At 39.5% G+C, this 19,374-nt stretch overlaps 2 protein-coding genes across 3 annotated transcripts in view; both read left to right on the top strand.

Moving 5' to 3' along the window:
• The window catches only part of LOC130186703 (rapamycin-insensitive companion of mTOR-like), a 35,357-nt gene extending 28,641 nt beyond the window's left edge, over positions 1-6,716 (top strand). The window contains exon 38 of the mRNA XM_056403969.1: positions 340-6,716. Coding sequence (XP_056259944.1) covers positions 340-411 — 72 coding nt within the window. The 3' untranslated portion in view covers positions 412-6,716. The remainder of the gene's footprint in view (positions 1-339) is intronic.
• Positions 6,717-8,443: 1,727 nt separating this feature from the next.
• The window catches only part of LOC130186927 (ras-specific guanine nucleotide-releasing factor RalGPS1-like), a 105,894-nt gene continuing 94,963 nt past the window's right edge, over positions 8,444-19,374 (top strand). Inside the window, exons 1-2 of one of the 2 annotated variants that reach the window (XM_056404280.1) lie at positions 8,444-9,657; positions 18,005-18,135. In XM_056404280.1, the coding sequence (XP_056260255.1) occupies positions 18,079-18,135 (57 nt within the window). In that variant the 5' untranslated portion in view covers positions 8,444-9,657; positions 18,005-18,078. The remainder of the gene's footprint in view (positions 9,658-18,004; positions 18,136-19,374) is intronic. The other variant, XM_056404281.1, reaches the window with a different exon arrangement.

The raw sequence follows: 19,374 nt of genomic DNA, 5'->3' as shown, positions 1-19,374 counted from the left end.
GTTTTGTAAACAAAACTCAAAGTTAGAGTTACAGAATGATGAATGAATGACTGAAGCAGCAGTGTAGTGTGGTGAGAAGTGAGTGTAGTATGAACCACGACAAGTCAACTGACTTTCATGTGTAAAATTAGTGGAGTGCTCTTTTAAGGCAAACAATGATTTACTTTTTCTTTCCATTTCTAACTTCTACTTGATGTTCAGTGGGTTGCAGCTGTTTGAACTGACATTTCAGCAGCTGACACAAACCTCACTACATGAAATGTAGTCACACAGATTAATCACCATGACTTTTACACAACTGTGAACACGTGTGCTGATAACTGCCTGTCTCTTTCTCAGCTGTATGAAGAGGCAGAGAGCATCCTGTCCATGTCCCCACGGAAGGATTCAGCTCACCACTCTGACCCCTGACCCACCCTGAGCCCCCCCCCCCCCCCCCTCCCCCCGAGTGTAACCCACCATCTCCTCCAGCCGCTCTCTCCTCACCGAGAGCAAGCAACAACATCACACAGTGACCCGGCGACGTCTGTCGATGCTGAGGTTGGTCTCCTCACTCTGTGCTGCTGGTTCTCAGTGTGAGTGTGTTTCTGCATCTCACTGCTGCTTTGAAAGAAAAGAAGCTGAGGATGATGAGTGACAAAACTAAACTTTTCCTGAGTGTGAGAGAGGACTTGTTTGTTGTGGATGTTGATCAGTCTGATGTTTGCACATAAACAGAGGATATGAAGCAGGTGGAGTGAAGTCAGGCAATCATCAGGTTTCCTCTTCTCTTCCTTTTATTTCTAACAAATCTTAATCTCACAAAGTTTGAGCTCGGCTAATTTCTTTTCAACAGGAATCGCAATTCTATTCCCAGAAGGTAACAGTTACTGAATGTACTTACGTTTGGCTTTGCCTGATGAATATTTAATATTATGAACATTTTATTTATTAGCACAGCATAAACAGCATAATCAGTGCTCAAATGTATTTTGCTTTTCATTATTTTGTCACTACAAAGCATGGATTAATGAGCTTTTTCACATGATGTTTGCACAACGCTTGCTTCATCATATCAAAGTTGAAAATGGAAACGTTTCTATACCTACTGTTTAATATTAGCACGGTTGAGGTTTTATTCTAGAGTTTTGACACAGTTTTTATCCGGAATTGTTATAATCGTAACCTCGTGTCACTTTTTGTGTCACTGAATACAATAATGAGACTGAACTGTTTGGAATCTAATACAGAAATGATCTGACCTGAATGATTGAGGGATGTCTACAAATGTAAAATCAAAGGCAACTGGACTTCCTGTTTTGGATCAAGACTTTCTGATTCTCAGTTGCTGATTCTCGGCTGTATCAGTTCAACTGACTGGCGGAGAGTCCCATGTGTTAAACCATGCCCCAAAAGTCACCTGACACTGGACCCACCTGAGTCTCCTTTACTCACATCTTGTACGTGGATAACAGCTGGGTTAAAATCTAAATCTATGAAGAACGAGCCTTCAGAGATCAAACAGGAACATCAGGTTTACACAGGAGACACATTTCTAACACTGATCAGTACTTAGTTTTTGACCCCACCAGCAACTAGAACACAGCATTACTAGTAAAAGCTGTAGCAAATCAGTAATGTGATTATTTGTTCACAGTTTGTTCATGTTAACAATGACTCTACTATACACACAAAAGTTAGTCATGGAGTTCCACAAGGTTCCCCCCCCATTTACTCTTTTTTGGGTCATGGTTGACCTCAGATATGTTTTTAAACGACGGAGGGAGGAGAAAGACCTCTCTGCACTGACAGTTGATATGGGGATGGTGTAGAACAGCTTCAACAACTTGTACACCTCTGGCAATAGAGCTCTTTCATCACAGGAGTTGCATTCAGTGCTGATGCTACTGATGATACTGTTACTTCACACCCTGAGGTGTGAATTGCATCTGGCAACATTTCAAGTTGTGCGCGTAGATTGTCAAAGTCAAAATCCCTCTCATAGAGTGCCACTATGGAAGATGGGAAACTGACAGTCAGTGTTTCTGCTGCAGATACAACCTGGCGCTCCAGGCCAGCTGCCACATGCAGGTCTCTCTGCTCAAAACGCCGCTCCAATTCGCCATCAAGCAGGTCCAGAACTTCAAAGTAAAATCTCCAGTAATGATCCGTTGGGCTCATGGTGTTTCTGTTGCCTGGGCAACATGGGGGCTTCTGTTAGATATATTTACAGTCTGTAAGGTCCTCGACAGCTGTTCAGTGGGAGAGAAACACATCAATGCTAGGTGCAGGCCAAATAACCTGTTGAATTTCTCAAGGACTGCCAAAATTCCCCCAGCTTTCCTTCTGACATCACTGTATGATTATTTCAGTGATCAGAGAGGAAAGTACGGTGCAATTGTCAATGACAGATCTCACAGCCACTGTGAACACCATCCATCGTGTTGGGCAGAGAGTATGCAGGTTATAACTGCCTGGGGCCATTTCATTTTTTAAGATTTGGAATTGGTGGTATTGTTTAGGGGACTGCTTTACAACCTGTAGCACATCTTGCACGAAGTCTAGCGCATCTCTGATGACACCGCACTTTTTCTTGCAAACATAAATTAAGACAATGCGCAAAGCAATGGACATACAGTAAATGGCAGCAGGATGGTCCCGTTTAAAGCTTGCTGCAAGTCCATTCAAATGACCAGATATATTTGTAGCCCCATCGTATGCCTGTCGCCGGCACATACTGGGCAAAATGTTGCAGCAGATGAGGATGTCCTTCAGTGCAGTGAGGATGGTGGAAGTGTCAGTCTGGGGTAATTCAAATAAACCAATGAAATCCTCATGAGGGATGTAGCTGTCATCAACCCAGCGGAATAGAAGCTCCAGCTGTTCTTTATTCGAAATGTCTCTGGTCTCGTCTGCTAATATTGCATAGAACCCCTCGCGAATAGGCGAAATCACCTGGCATAATACTGAACGAGAAATGAATCAGTTCAATGGTAATGTCATGCTAATGTAGTTTCTGTCAGCTAACCACTGGTAGATTTCAGGACAATCCTGAACCTGTAATTCCAGTAATTTGTACAGTTTGCTGTTCGTTGGTCATTGCCATCTAAGGCCATGCCCTGACCCATGAAATATATGATGGAGGTAATCTCCTTCAGAAGTCTTTCATGCCAGTGCTTCTGTTTACCTTTCAGCAGGGCATCTAGCTGGGAGGAAGTAGGTTGCTAGGATAAATGCACATTGTAGAAGGACACTGCCTCTCTGTGATATTTACTGCTTTCATGGTTCCTAAAAGAGTAAGGACTGCTGTATTACACTGCATAAGCTTTAGCTAGATGTACCTAATAAACTGACAACTGAGTGTACTTTGAAAAAGCGAAACTGCAAATGGTACCAGGAAGTTATGTCAGCTGCTGAGTATGGTGCTTCGTGGTATCATGGAAAATTATTATGAGTCAGACACAAGGAAAGCTACTTCAATATAAAACAGGAAGTAAACCAAAAGTCCTAATCATGTTCATAAGTTCAAAAGAAAAAGTCTGCTGAGGGCAGACCATGACTTCTGACAACAGTATTTACATCCAACAGTTACTACTGGTGTTGTGGTAGACTGCATTACATTTCTTTGTACCTTTCATATGTGCAAATGGTGAGTCAATTTTATTTGAAACATGCAAATTGCTGCTATACAACAGTAAGAACAAACTGTGGACACATGATCAGGTGTAATCAAAAACCTCTAACAAAGTTTCACAAGTTGATAGTTACACACTTCTCAAAGAAAGAATTTATTGTTGGGTTTTAGGAATTTTGCCTGGTCACTGAAGGAAAAAGGGGGAGGTGTAACGACAAACACTGATGGCTGTTAAAGCCACAGTACCAGGGAATTGGCACATGTAAATGTAGCGGTTAAACCTGTTTGACAGGTCAAAATGTCTATTGTATTGGAGATCTGGTTATAAACTGGTGATACAGTAGATATGCCTTCACCCTATTAGCACTAGATTGTGATAACCATCAGCAAATACCATGATCAATGACAAATCTCTTTAGTTTGTTATTCAGTGTGTAATCACTATTTTATGGTTTGTGTGTTGTTATAACAGTGGTTCTCAAACTGCTGAGTTTACTGATGCTGTCGTGCTAATCTTTTCTTTTTTTCTTTTTTTTTACAAAAATTCCACATGGATCCTATTTATTAGTTGCTTCCCCTATCATTGTTAATGTAAGTGGGATGGGGTTGTAAACTTTTTCAGCCTCTAATGGGGGAATGCCAGTTTGAGAGCCACTGTTATACCAACACACAGCCTCTCTTCGCTGATTAGCAGTCAGTTTAAGAGTTTAGATGTTACTCATTTCATTTTAGGCACTTCATGGTTTAGCTCCCAGCTATACTGGTGAATTGCTGCTCCCCTATGAGCCACATTTTTATCATTATTAAGATTATTATCATTTATAGCAATGATCCAGTAAGACAGCAATGTAAATAGTGCAGGTTTGAAAACATTCAAAAAAGGTTTTGCTAATGTTTTGAGGTAGAAAATGTATTCAACATGTTTGGCCTTAAACATCAATAGACTGAATGTACTGAATGTATATTTGAAACGTAGGTGCGCACCATTTCAATTTAGCAAACAAAATGGCACAAGCTGCTTATACCAACTTGAATGGACAGAACTGTGCGGGAAGTGAACAAACCACCACAGTTACCAGCAGAAGTGTAAACAAACCAGACTTTTAACATAGCTCACATGGCTCATCGTAGCTTAATTCAAGTTTTGTGTTAACACAGTAGTTCTTCATTCAAAACCGTCACAGTGGAGACTCATCTGCTTAGTTATACTGTGAGACACAGTCCAGTTTTACATGGACATTATTGCATAAAAAGCTAATTATTAAAAATTTTAAATAAAAGGTATGTAATTTATGACATAGTTGGGTAAAAATATGTTTTAATTCAAGCAAAGTCAGCTGGTTGACTGATTGTTTGTTAATAACTTACTAACCTGCATCATCACACTGATGTTTGGCACCAGAGGGCTTGAAATCACAGAAATATCCATGTAACTTTGCTCCTACAACACACACAGTAAGCTAGCTGAACTAGTTGTAAGCTGTAGGGTAGTTTGAACCAAAGATGGTGTTTTTAATTTGATATCTGTGGTGAATGTGGTGATGTATGGTCACGTGAGTTCCTCAAAGATGTTCTGTGTTCTCAGGTTTGATAAACTGTAAACTGAGAAGTGGTGGAGGACCTAACAGAAGACGGTTCTTAAGCAATAGCAAACAGAAGTTAAGACAGAACAAACCGGAAATGGAACAAAGACTCAATACACCAATATATAGATATTCTGGTAATAAGCTAATATTGGCCATTTTCCCAGTTTAGGTCTAATGCAAACATGTTATCAGTTGACATGATGGTCTTACAGCTCGATTCAGTTAGATCAAAAATACATAATTGTCCTCCTCCATCCAGAGAGCAATGGAACAAAATAGTTTGAAAGAGGAGGCCACTGATGGCCAACTAGAAAAAACATTCCTGCAACATCACTTACCAGCTACTGAACATGCCTTCCTGACCTCACATGATGTGACGCTGATGATTTCAGAAGATTCAGGTTTAAACTTGTGGGACTCGGCACAAGTCAGTACAACTGATGAAATTTCTTGAAATAGTAACAAAACATGCAAGACTAAAACAGCCCATCCAGTTGCCTTTAAGGCAATAAGGATGAAAGATGAAATGATCACATGTGTGGTTCACACAAGAACTGAGTTTATCCCCAGTTCTTAAGGATTGAATTAATACCCTACCCCCATTTGTTACGTGTGCACACATGTAGTTTTCACTGTAACTGACCTGTAACTACTGTCTTATGGAGATGCAAAGTGTTCATTATTAAATATATGAAAAATACATGGATCATATGAATAAATTATTTTAGATATTATTTGTTTTTATTTTATAATGGTATTTTTTTTTTAACCAATTATACTTTAATCTCTGTCTACTCTTATTTCTTAAAGTCACTTTTCATGACAGTGGTGTTATCATGTTCCACTGGCTGCTAAAGCGAACAAGCTCAACGTCTGCTACTAGATTTAGCTAGTTAGGTCCTGTTAGATACAGCAACAGCAGTGTCAAAGTAATTCTGAATCAAGACACTTTTGCTGTAACTGAGCACAGTACACAGACACAGTTACTAAACCTCATTAGCTTTAAGCCTTAGCTGATCAAGGCTGCTAATGCTAAAGCTACCTACCTGGCTAAAATAACATTTTATAATAATTAGTAAAATTTTAATGATTCATAAAATTATTTTACAAATTACTGCCTCACTTCAATATTTACACAGTTTATTCATAAGACTGTTCATTGTATTAATTCATTATTTATTTATTATTGAACACTTTTGGCTTCCATACTGTGTGAGTGTGTAGTTTTTGTGTACAGCTGCTAATGGACGTGTCACTCATGTTGTTGACTGTTGTTATTACTATGCAACGTACCTGATTATATCTGATGTAATGACTGTTATGAGCTAAGAAAATTGACTGCTTGTAATTATGTTCAGTTTATTCTTGGAATACTTTATGTGTTATTTTATAGTAAAAAACACATGGACAGAAAGTTTATTTGACTAAGGTGTAAAGTCTTTATGGGAGGAGGAATTATGAACAGTTTATTATTTGATGTTGTGCCACTACTAATTAAACTACAATTTGCACTCCTTTCCCCTCGTATGATCTTTGTTTTGCACTTTGTTATATTTTTACTCTTCTCTGATAAACTGTACACTATTGAACTGGTTTGAGGAGACATATTTAAGTAAACTGATGAAAATCTGTTCATCTTTAATGAGACAGAAAAAGGTTCTGACGCTTTCATTTTTGTGTACATTTAAAAAAAAAAACAGAAGCCATTATGTGGATTATATTCCTCGTATTGTACATGAATAAGTGTTTTACTGCTGTGTTTTAAAGCACAGTCTGGATCATGGAGCTGGTTTGTATTGTTAGGGTTTTTCCTGATTTCTCTCAGTAGACACACTTCCTGACTGTTTTGAAGAAGACCCACATACTGAGTGTAGTGACTATCCTGACCTGATTTTAGCCACCCAGCTGGGTGTGGGAGAAGACCTTGGACTGACGCACTTCAGGAATGGATGTCCAGGCAGTATGTACTGGTATATGAAGTTCAGTTAACAGTACTTTTCTATTGCAAAGGTAAAATATGATGTGATGGCTGTCCTTAGCTTTCCTGTGCCTGGAGAGTGAGTGGTAAAAACCATGCGATCTCCCTGTCACCCATGCCTGATTAACTGGTCTGTTGCACCTGTGTCACATATAGACTCCACCTGCCATTACCATCTACCACTACCACCTGTGATATGGCCTGACGTAAACTATAAACAGCAATAAACAGACACAAAAAATGGCTCCTACAGTGAGGAAGTGACACAAGATTATATTCATTTTTTAAGTCGTCTGATCCATAAAGCCAACTCAGGCCCAATCTGGTTTATTTCATGTATTTGGAACATAGACATTAATGGATGAAAGAACAAAGAGGTAAACACCATGGATATATTATAAGACCTGGGTACTGGACCCCAAATTTGCCCCCAGTACCACTGCAGGTCTGCCCTTTCAGAAAACCTCTTGCACATTCTCAAACAAATTTACCTCAAAAATCACATATTTTGCCTCTGTAGTGCATCTTTCCAACATCCTGTTCTCACCATCTCTCACTTTGGATTATTTTGTGTCGTAGGAGAAATTGTTCATTTGCAGAAATGAAAGGTTGTAGATGGCGAGCTGCACAAACGCAATGAATGTCCTTCACACTGTCCTCTCAGGTTAGCCTGTGACCTCTTCACCATGCACAGTCACTGTGGTCACTCGCTGAGGCCACCAGAAGGTGCACAGGAGCACACATGAAACAGCACATGGCAACCGTAGACCAGGGGAATCTACAATATGGAAGGAGGTCCTGCTGAAGTCTGGCTCCCATCCTGTTCTCCATGTCATTGATTAGGAGTGGTTGATAAATGAATCAGAGAAAAGCTGACATGTGTAATAAAGCACAATAAAGACATATTATCAGTTTCTTTTCATAAGTGGTTTATTCAGTGTCAAGGCTGTTGATCTAAATGTATTTGATCTAATCTAAGCACACGTCTAAACAGAAATGCTTTGGAGAGTTACACATTATTCACTGTAAAAACGAACATGACTTCCAGTCCTCTGTTCAACACTAGATGTCACTACTTTTACTGTCACCAGTGCATGTGTGTTGCAACAATGACCATAAAAGTATAATATTGACTTAGAGAAAAGGCATTTTGTTGCATAGCTCCTTCACTTGTGAGTCACATATACTGTATATTATTACTTTTGTTATTTTTACTGAGTTCATAATAGCACATGGGTGTACACACATTCAACTTCACATACCTTATATTGATATGACTAATGCATCTGCAATCACATCTGTGAAGAACAGCAGTTGCTTTATAAAACAACTGAAAAAATGGATGTTGAGTGAGTTAACATAGTGAGGCTTGTGTTTGACCTTGTGGGTGTTTTTATTATTTGATTTACTGTATAATTTTGATGTTGTTGTTAGGTATATTAATGTAAGATAGGATATAGGTAACATGCAAAAGTCACTCCCTTTTCTTGCCTCCCAGTTGTCCCATCAGGACAACAGTGGATATAAGTCATGTGACTTTATATCCATATCCTGATGAATTTTTGTCCTGTATGCACAGTTATGTACTGTATTTTAATTTAATGAATAAGATCTATAAATCAATTGATCCTTGAATGCACCAGGAAGTCAGTTTAAAGTCAAAGGCGATTTTTTCTGTAACAAGACTAAAAACATTAACCTTGTAAGACCTCATGGATCCTTACTTTATCAAAGGTTATTATTCTCTACAAAATTATTACAATAGGATCAGTCACTAGGCCTGAATCCAGTGCACATTGTTTTGATCTAGCCTCAGGAGGAGAATTTTTTCTTTATGCATGTGTAAGATGTGTGTTTATGCTTCCTACTTTAAACTGAATGACCAAATACGCAGCGGGAATCTCTGCAGGATTTTGCAGTTTGAGGATCAGATGTTTGTTGTGACACAGTCAAACCTTCTCCATACCAGGGAGAAACGAGCCCACAGGCAGCTCGTGAAGGCATCACAGATGCACCTGCGTCTGAAGGACGCTAGTTTATAGTCGCTCTCTGATTGGCTAGTTGCCATGAGAGGCGGGAGCGCTGTGCGGAGCCGAGCGGATGATTAGGCAGTACACCTGGCCGTCAAGATAAGTGCGCCTACCTGTCACTTCCTGCTGTCGGTATTTATTCATTTCATTTCTTTTCTCTGCTGGAGATGGTCTGGCACGTCACTGCCATGATTGTATGATTTCGTCTAATGTATCCCGCGCGGTGTGTGGATCCCGCGGACCAGACGTTACGACCTTGGCTTCATGTTCGGCTCAAAGGAGGAGTAACCCCCCCCGGACGCTCCTTGGAAAACACCGTTCGGGCTTAATCACCCACCGCGGCTGGACTGGATTTAATGTGGACTCATACTGTCGTCTGTATTCAGAGAGCAGCAGCAGCAGCAGCAGCAGCAGCAGCAGCGGCGGCGGGAGACTCTGCCTGGAGGAGAGGTAGGCACCACAGAGGCGTTAGCATACTGTGACTGTAGCCGCAGCGCTGATGCTCACAACGGCGGCAGCAGGCCCGGCTGTGGGCTTCATCAGGGGTGTAATAACCGCCGTGTCACACGGAGCTGCTGTCGTGACATGACGCTGTGTGTGTGCGGACAGATGCGCCGTGATTCACGGACATGGCTGATGTGTTTACGGTTCGTCGTTCAGGCGCAGATGTGTGTCTCTCTGCGACACTTGACGTGAATCTCAGGTGTCAAAACATGTTTGTGTGGCGCAGGGCCGGCGCCAGCTTTTATTGGGCCTTACGCAGAGTATGACCCTCCCACCCTCACTACAGCCTCACTACACCGCCCCTGTGAGAGCTGCAACATGTTAGCACACAGTGTTTTATATCACTAGTCATATTAGTGACTAAATATGGGAATACAGCTGATCTGTGAACAGCTGCATTATCACAGTTGTGGACTGACCACAAGTCCCTGATTCCTCTTTACTGCAACTAACTGTTCTCTTCATAATGACGGATCTGATGTTCATCATTTGATCTTTTTCTCCATGAAATATTAGAAAAATATCTTGAAAATGTTCAGACCCAAAAGTTTTGTCTTTTAAATGGCTTGTTTTGTCTGAGACACTTGAGAATAGGGTTGAGTGAATTGAAATATATTATTGAAATTTCACTATGGCCAAGTGCAATAAGCAAATGACAGGAGCTGCAGTTTTTTAAATAAAGCTAAAATGTGTTGCTGCAGAGACGCCTCAGCCTACAAATCATATTCTACAGACATAATGAAACAAAAATCAACATTTTTATATTTTTTCCAGTGAAAATGAAAATGACCATTCCCTCTAAAATCATGACTCATTTCGTAATATGTGTCAAAATAATCGCTGCATGATTTATTTGTTTATCTATTTTATTAATATTGTTCATATCTACTGAAGCTAGAACCATGTTTTCATTTTTGCTGGATGCCTTAAGTAAACAGACAGTCTGCAACTTCTGCTTTTAGGGTTTGAGACGGCATTGAGTGACATCGCGTGGGATTATGGGAGTTTTGTCCTCACCACCATTGTTGTCAGCTTTTTCCGGTTTTGATTCCTTCAGTGTCATTTAGGAGGTTTTTACCTGGAGCTGAATTACCCACAGAGGTCCTCTCCAAATCTAACAGACCATGTGATTATAACCAGGAAAAACAGTAATAAATCAGTTTCACATTTAACCCCCTCAAAACCATGTCCTGCGGGTGGGCTCCAAAAAAATGTTTTCAGATTCACCGACGCTCTTCAGTGACATAGGCTTAAAACTAGGTAAAAGTCAATGTCGAGCTTCTGTCAGACAAACACACTGACACAGATCATAGAGGATATGATGTCACTGACAGGCGACCAATGAAACGTTACCATGATTAAAATGACAGATTCCTCTGGTTTGAGAATTGATGGAAACATTTGGGATGATGTAAGAACACAACTCAACAACATATAGAACACAGGTCCAGTTGTTTTTAGACATTTTGATATGGAAAAGTTACAGATTAGAACTTTAAGCACATCAACATGACTGAGATATATCAGACACATCACTGAGTAATGGTGTCTTTTTTACAACTTGTTCTAGGCGGGAATGTTGTGCCTGTATTCTGTATAAAAGGTATGAACACAGAATTTTGTTTTGGTGGCTGAGGTAGAGCTGGACTGATGTCTGTGTGATACAGAGAGTCAGTTTTGAGGGACTGACACCGATGCTGTTGTGTTACACTTCTGCATCCAAAATCACACACTGAGGCGGCAGCATGTCGGCTTTGTTTGGTTCAGTGTAAATAAGCAATGGCCAGCAAGTATAATGATGGGCCGTCTTAACTGCAGTATAGTGGGATCTCTGTTTAAAAGGAGCTGATGATTCGTTGTAAGTGACATACAGTATGTGACATGTGTCCCTCACTTTGAATGCTTGACTGACAGAAACATGTCGTCATACTGAACAGGTGAGGTGAGAATGAACACACCATGCACTCACGCAGGTGTTTCACTTATTCAACTTCACTCAGTACAAACTGTTTGCTGGACACATTGACATAAGACAAATTACACATTTATTATTCAATTATCTGGTAAGTGTTCATGTTATCATTGTCACTATTATCATTATTTTTAGTATCTTATGCAGGTGTTTCGATCTCAGACGCCAAACTTGGACGATACATTCAAACTGAAAACGTTCAATCTAGAAACCTGTGTTTTGTGGATTATTTTATGTCTTTGAAGAACAGGAATCTACTAATCTTTTTTTTGGAAATATTATGATTTTTTCTCTCAAAATCATGACTTTATTTTTCGAAATTTAAGATTTTTTCTTTTCCCTTAATGTGGCCCTAATACCCCATTGTAGGAATCCACCCTCTCTGACCATGTGATTTTCTGCTATTTTGATTTATGTCTGAAACTTTTGAAAGTTAATTTTAATCTTCTCACATGAACAGTCGAGACTGTGTTGTACAAAGACATTGAAGTGAGTTTTTAAAACTTTCAGCAGAGACTTTGTTCTTTTTGCAGCACATCTTACAAGATGTGATAAAACTTTGTGGTTAATCCTAATCTGTTAACTCAGAACTCCTCAAAACACTTTGTTGATCCAAGTTGTGTAATTTCTCTTTCAGCTTTTTATTTGTAAAATAGAAATTTCCTCTGTAATCATTCTCTTTAGTACGGTGGCCATGAGAGCTCAACACACTAAGACTTAAGAAAAACACATGCAAACAGACAAAACACAAACATCTTCATTCATTTGAAACACATGAGCTGCAAATACTCACAACAAAAACAAATACACAAATGCGCTGCAAACATATGAAACTCAACAGAAGTGTTTCCAGGGGACACAAAAAAGTGACAGATGCGAAGGCTAAGCTATCAGCACATTTTTGCAGTAATATCTGAATCATGCGATATCGTTATAACAAACTTACCTTTAGCTCATTTTCCAACACCACTAACGGGTAGCTGAAGTCAGGAAGCGTTGAATAACAAGTGTGCCCAAGCCCCTTCTGTCCCCCTTTTCCAAATAATTAGGATTTTTTGCAAATGTGAGTAATTCTTCCATTTCTTCTTGCATTTTCCTCCTGCACTGCATTGTGGGAGAGTAGTTTCCAGCAAAAGCTCACTCAAAAACCAAACATTTTTAAGCATAGATGTCAGGGTTCAGGTGTTTAAACTCTGCAGACACAGCTCTGTACCACTGTGGAGAGAGAGGACACTGTGTTTGTCTGAATATGAGACAATAGGTTTGTCTTATATTTGAAGGCTAAACTATTGCGTGTTCATTACATCAGATATTCTTTGAATGGAGAATACCAGTGTAACTATGGTATTTTACAGACACTGTTGCATTGTGGGTTTTTTGCAGCCTTAATGTTATGAGGCTAAAAGGTGTTTTCAGTCTGTTTCCAGTGAGTCTTTCAGCACTAAAGGTGTTTTGAGGAACCCAGTTTAACCTGCAGGAGTTTGTGAAGGAAAGTTCAGTGTCTTTACTACAGAAATGAACCACAGAGAAAATCTGTCAACAAACATGAGTCACAGCTGTGGGGCTGTGACTGATATATCATCTACTTTTACTTCCTGACTGAGAAATGTGGAGCAGGCCTTATGATCCACATTTGCTTGCTCCAGGTGTACAGGTGAGAGAGCAGAGAGTATGATGATGGTTAGAGGAGGAAACATCAGAGAGACTCAGCCACATGTTTGAGCCTCAGTCAGACCCAGACTCAGATGAGGAGTCTGAGACCAGAATCAGAGACTAGCAGACGGATCAGAACAGTTAGCGTAGTTAGCATCTTTTATTTGTTTATGTTGTTTGTTCACTTGTAACTGGCAGTGGCTGACACATTGATAGTGGTTGTGCTAATGCTAACTCTCTCTCTGTACTGACAAGGTTTCAGGTTTATTTAGCCCCACCCCCCGTCCCCACGAGTTGATAGGATTGGTTCCTGAGGTTTGTGACGTATGAAACCCTGGCTGTCGGAATCTGTTTATGAGACTGTCATTGGTTCACTGCAGTTCAAGGTGGAAACACTCAGTCATGGTGTTGATGTTTATTTCAATCGTCATATGTCTGTATTATATAAAAACATCATATCAATGTTAACAAGGTTAAACACCGGATTTTCATCAGAGGGTCTTTAAAGTCGACCCAAGTCAAAACGAAATGAAAATGTAAAAGATTACTTCAGGACAAAATTCAACAGTTTCACTGTGTGTGCTGTGAAAAACAACCTGTATTGTGTTTTTAAATAAATAATTATTAAATAATAATAAATAAATAAATAACATTTCTCCATTTGCTGTTTTACCCACACCCATCGCTTGTTTCCATTTGTTTCAGCTTGGAGAAGCATAGTGCATTGCATTGTGGGACATTGTGTCCATCAACAGCCCTCTCAGAAATAGTGATTGTTGTGTGTGCTTTGTCACCTTTACAGTGTGAACACAACGTGTGTAGAACAGAGTGTGCAGTGTGGTCCTGGACTCAGTGTAGGTCTAATGCAGTGGTTGGAAGTTTAATGTTGGTGTGTGCTGCCCTCTAGTGGCCACGTGTGTGTTAGTGTTCAGGGAACTCAGCTTTTCTCATGTGTCTGTATTCATGTGTTCTGTTAACACTGTCAGTGTCTGTGTTCAGGAGCTTAGATAGATTATTGATTAATTGTTATTGATTATACATTAAAATCCAACTTTTTAAAGTACAGATCTGCCCACACTGCAAGCACATGATGTAATGGTCAAGTTCTTCACAGAAAATAGCGAATATCTATGTGCTACATTTGATATTGTATTTACCACTAGCCACGAGCTGCTTCAGGATAATGTCACTAGTCTGATTCACATTGAGCCAGAAACAGCTTGTTTTCTGAGCTGAACTCTGACCTCTGCAGTCCTCAGTTTCTGATGCACAGCAGTTGCCCTCATTAATTAAGGTGCCTCTATTAATTACAGTAATAACAGTAATTTACCGTCTTCTGCTGTAAACCTATGAGCTGAGATTATTTATGAAGCAGCAGCTGTTTCCTTGCCTTTTTTTTATTTAAAGTAGTGGAAATGTTGTGGACATGTTTGTCATCATGTGACTAATGTGAATCATTAGTTACAAACATTTAGTAAACAGATGTTTTTACATACACTGATTATCTTTAAAACTTTTTGTGGTTTTTCATTTTCACAATGATTTTAGTTTCATCCCCTTCAAAAACACATCGGGATGCTGTAGAATAAATCTGGGAAGCATTGTGTTGAAGGATAGGTGTTAAAACAAGACTCACATGCACATATGAGCATTGGAGAGTTCTTGTTGTTTGGCACAGTTAGTCCTCTTGTCTAAACTGGACCTGCAGAAATCCTCTTTAACAGGATTCTAATGCCAGAGATGAGGAACAAAATCCACAGTCCTGGGGCCGGTTGCACAAAACACCTTAAGTTAGGATTTTCCTTAAAGTCTGAGTTAAGGTTTCCTTAAAATAAAAACAGTGGCACAAAACAACCTAAGTCCTCACCTTAAGGTTTCCTTACCATGTGTACTTAAATATTTAAGGTTTTCTCCTTATCTTAAGCTTATTAAAGAATCACTTAAAGTCAGTTAAACCATTGCACAAAAGACCATAGCGACCAAAGTAAGGGAAAAACTAAAGGTAACTCTGATAGGGGAGTTCCCATCAAAACAACAGGAGGATGAGATAGCAGCACACTTCTTTAATGTTCCCAAAGGTCTTAACAGGTATCACAGCATATCAATGATCTCCATGGAAACAGTAGAATTTTACTGCTGTAAAATCTGTATCACTGCTGCAAATGCCTTTCTTTCTTAACTAAGGAAACCATTTTAAAAGATTCAGTTCAACACCCTCAGTGAAGGAGAAATTAACCCTTAAGTGCCTTACTTAGGTGGAAAACTTAAGGGGTTTTGTGCAACTGGCCCCTGGTTCTGTGTTCAGTCAAAGCTGGTCTCCTCCATTAAACTGCTGCCTTCACTGTACAGGGTGAAAGACGATGAGGGGTGAGGCTAATTTTGGAGTTCAACCAGAATCTCTGTCTTCTTTGTCTGACAGGGGTGTGAGAGAGCATGGCAGGCACCAGCCTAGAGCCAGTCACAGGGTTTTATAATGTTACCAACGACCATATTTGTGTCCTTTATGCTGAACTAATGGTTGTAATACAGCATACAGTGAAACATGGAGAGAGATGGAGGTACAGTAATAAAAAATATCTGCTGATGCAAAATAGCTTAAAATTGCTGAACCCACTGCTTTTGTTGTCAGAGTTTAACCTTAATAGGATGAACAAAGGTATTTGATAGATTCATGTTCGGGATACTTTGCTGACTTCTGTAAATTTGGGGACAGGTTTTTAAAAAATCAGAATTAGAGCAGCAGAGGATGAGAGATCCTGATCCAGTTCTATGTCCATGATGCAGCTCATTCTCACCCTACCCCCCCGTCTCATGACCTCCACACCGCCAGTTTATGATGCGGGCCGTGAAGCTGAGAAGACATCATGATCACATCCTCAGGCATACAGAAGACATTAGACAGCTGTTTTCATAGGCTGGGTGATGGTACCCACTGTGACTAGGTGATATATGTAAAACCAGTGGAGTCAGTCTTTGAGACTTCCTGCTGTAACAGTTGAAGGGCACAGACAGTAAAAAACAATGAACACAGCTGAATTCTGAGCACGAGGAACTGCAGCATTCAGAGCCGCTGATGTGAGTCAGTAAACGACACTAACCCTGTCGTATGCATGTGAGAGAGTGGTGTTCGGTCTGGGTTTCCAGGTGTTGGATGGTATCATGTGTGACTGTGAGGTTCTCTACACGTGCAGCATTTCAGCTGCACATTAGAGATAATCTCAGCCTCTGTTTGTGACGCTGCTCTTATCTGATTCATATTGTACAATAAGTCCAGGTTCTGCAGACTGTCCGCTCACATGTGTGACTCCTTGTGCACCATGTATGCAGTTTCCCATCAAGGTAAACAAACAGACACGTTACATATGTTCATGTTTGTGTCTCAAATCTGCCTCTTCTCATTCATCAGTGTGTGGGTGTAGATGTCTTTTTCTGTGTATCCTCACGACTGAGACTCAAGGCTGAACTGAAACTTCAGTCTGTAATTATAACCAGTCTTTTAGGACCAAGTGACAAGCTACATGTTCATTAACAGTTTTAATTTCTAGGCCTCATAGTTATTCTTCACATGTTATATTGTCAGACAGTCAGACAGACTCCTCTGTGTTAGAATGCATAGTTGGCCCAAGGGTAAAGGCTACATCCACACTAATACCTTTTCCATGTGTAGTTTGATTAGCTTTTGATTAGATTTTGGTGGTCAAAGGTCAAGGTCACTGTGACTTCACAAAACACGTTTTTGGCTATAACTCACAAATTTATTCACTAATTATGACACAATTGAACTCAATGTCTAACAGGATAAAAGGATAAAATGATGTGATGACATTTTATATCCAAATGGTCAAAGGTCAACTTCACTGTGACATCATAATGTTCTGCAAAAAACCCTCTGGTCATTATTCAACACTGTAACTCAGGAAGGAGAGACTGTGACCATATTTCCTGTCCTTGACTGGTTGGTGGAGGAAACAACCACAAGGTGGTGATTCTAGTTTTTATAGGTATTTTTTGAGCATTTTTGTCTCTATTTTGACAGCCACAGTGAGAGAGGGGCAGGAAAGTCAGGGAGAGTGACAGGGGCTACGTGGCTGGACTTTAACCCGCCGCGGCCAGGACTAAGCCTCCATGGTACACGTTCCTCTCCTCTGATTGGCTCACTGACCTGTTGTTACTAGAGCTCCAGAGAAAGGCCTGAGAGAGGAGATGTAAAACTACACTGAGATGGTTTTTGGTTCTTAAAACCATAAATATATCTTCTTATGGGTCAACACTTCAAATAAAACACAGGAGAAGAGGAAAAGATGAAGCTTTACAACAAAAATGATCTTGGACCAAGTGTTTCAGATCTGTATCAGAAATAATCTCCCTCCATGCTCTATTTACCCTGAAGTTGCTTAGTTGCAGAAAAGACGAATGAGGAACAGCAAAGGTGAAATGCACATCTGGAAAATTTCTTATTGAAGTAAGGCTGCAGCCAGAAAACATGGTGCAGCATATTGGGTATAAATACTTTATTACCACATAAGCATCACATGCATGACTTCAGTCAAGTGCTAATACAAGCACATGAAGAAAATGTTCATATGGATACTGTCAAACAGTGGAAAACCTTTTTTTTGTAACTTTAAAGTGAAGTAATGGGAAATGAAATGTGTCCCCTGTCCTCAGGTATGGATGAGAGGTTATGTGTGCCCCCCAGCTAAAGGCCCTGACCTGTGCGTCCCACCAGTCCCTCTGTGAGCATGTATCGCAGGAACGGGCTCTCGGATGGCACCAGCATCAACTCAGTCACCTCAGAGGTAAGACCAAGCTCCATATAAGCTCCATGATATCCAGTAAAACTAATATATATTTAAAGTCTCAGCGTTCCTTGGTGTGCTGTCCTGTAGGCCTAATGTAATGTACAAAGACTGAATCTAAATGATATAACGATAATACTTTTATTTTTGATATTTGATCTGATTTAGCAAGCCAGTCCTGCACACGGCTCATTCCAGATGTAAGAAGTTGTCTTAAGCACATGTAAAAGTTACAGCATCATCAGAATGGCCCTCAAATGTTTTGTCCCTGTGGGCTGAAATGTTTAAAGTCATTTTTCAAGTCAAAACCAAATGTTCGCTGGTTCCAGCTTCTTTCAGCTTCTTCTTCTGAGGCTCTGCTGCCGTCCTCTGTTGTATCTGATCCGTACATTGAATCTTTGGCTGTTTGGTCTAAAGATATCTGAAGATGTGGCAGCTGGTTTTGGGCATTATGTTACCTGATTAATCAAATAATTACACAAATAATCACAAATATAAGCCAATATTGATAGTCAATTAGTTTTACAAAATTCTGCTGCTTCAATAAATGATTCATGTAAAACATAATTGAAATGTCATAAAATGAGTAAATGGTTTTTGACCACAGGCACATTCATGAATGAACCCTTACATTTCAATTACCCAGAAGCCCACATTATTCTATCCCCAACACAGGTGAAGTAATAATTAAATACATGAATAAATAAATCTCAAAATTATTATCTCACTGTTATGAAATTTAAACTTGCTTTTTGTTTATTCTGTCAGTTTTTATTCTAAACATTTACTATTTGTTATGAAAATTGAATTGAAATAAAATATTAGTTCTCATGAGGCCACTGTTCAACTAGGACTCGTCTAGTGTGATTGGTCATTGGACTGACTGGGGAGGGTTGAATGAATGTGTGGCTAGCCAATCAAAATCATGCAGTAAACCCTGTTATTTTTCAACAAAAAAAACTATTGACTGGAATGAGATCAGTTTGAAAGTTTATTGGATAATTTCATTTATTATTATTATTGGTCTTCAGACAAATATTCAGTAGAAACGCTCTTTAATCATAATACAATAAATACAATCAGTTTATATAAAACTAAAAAAAGGGTTAGATGGAGGAAAGCAGAACTCCTGAATATAAACTACATTAATATTAGATAACTGAATTATCTCTAGACATAGTTAATTGTATATATTACATGAGCTGGGCATTGTTAATTCTGAGAAATCTACTGTCATTT

The sequence above is a fragment of the Seriola aureovittata genome, chromosome 18 (assembly GCF_021018895.1).
Source record: "Seriola aureovittata isolate HTS-2021-v1 ecotype China chromosome 18, ASM2101889v1, whole genome shotgun sequence".
NCBI lineage: Eukaryota > Metazoa > Chordata > Actinopteri > Carangiformes > Carangidae > Seriola > Seriola aureovittata.
This window is presented reverse-complemented; position numbering and strand designations above follow the sequence as displayed.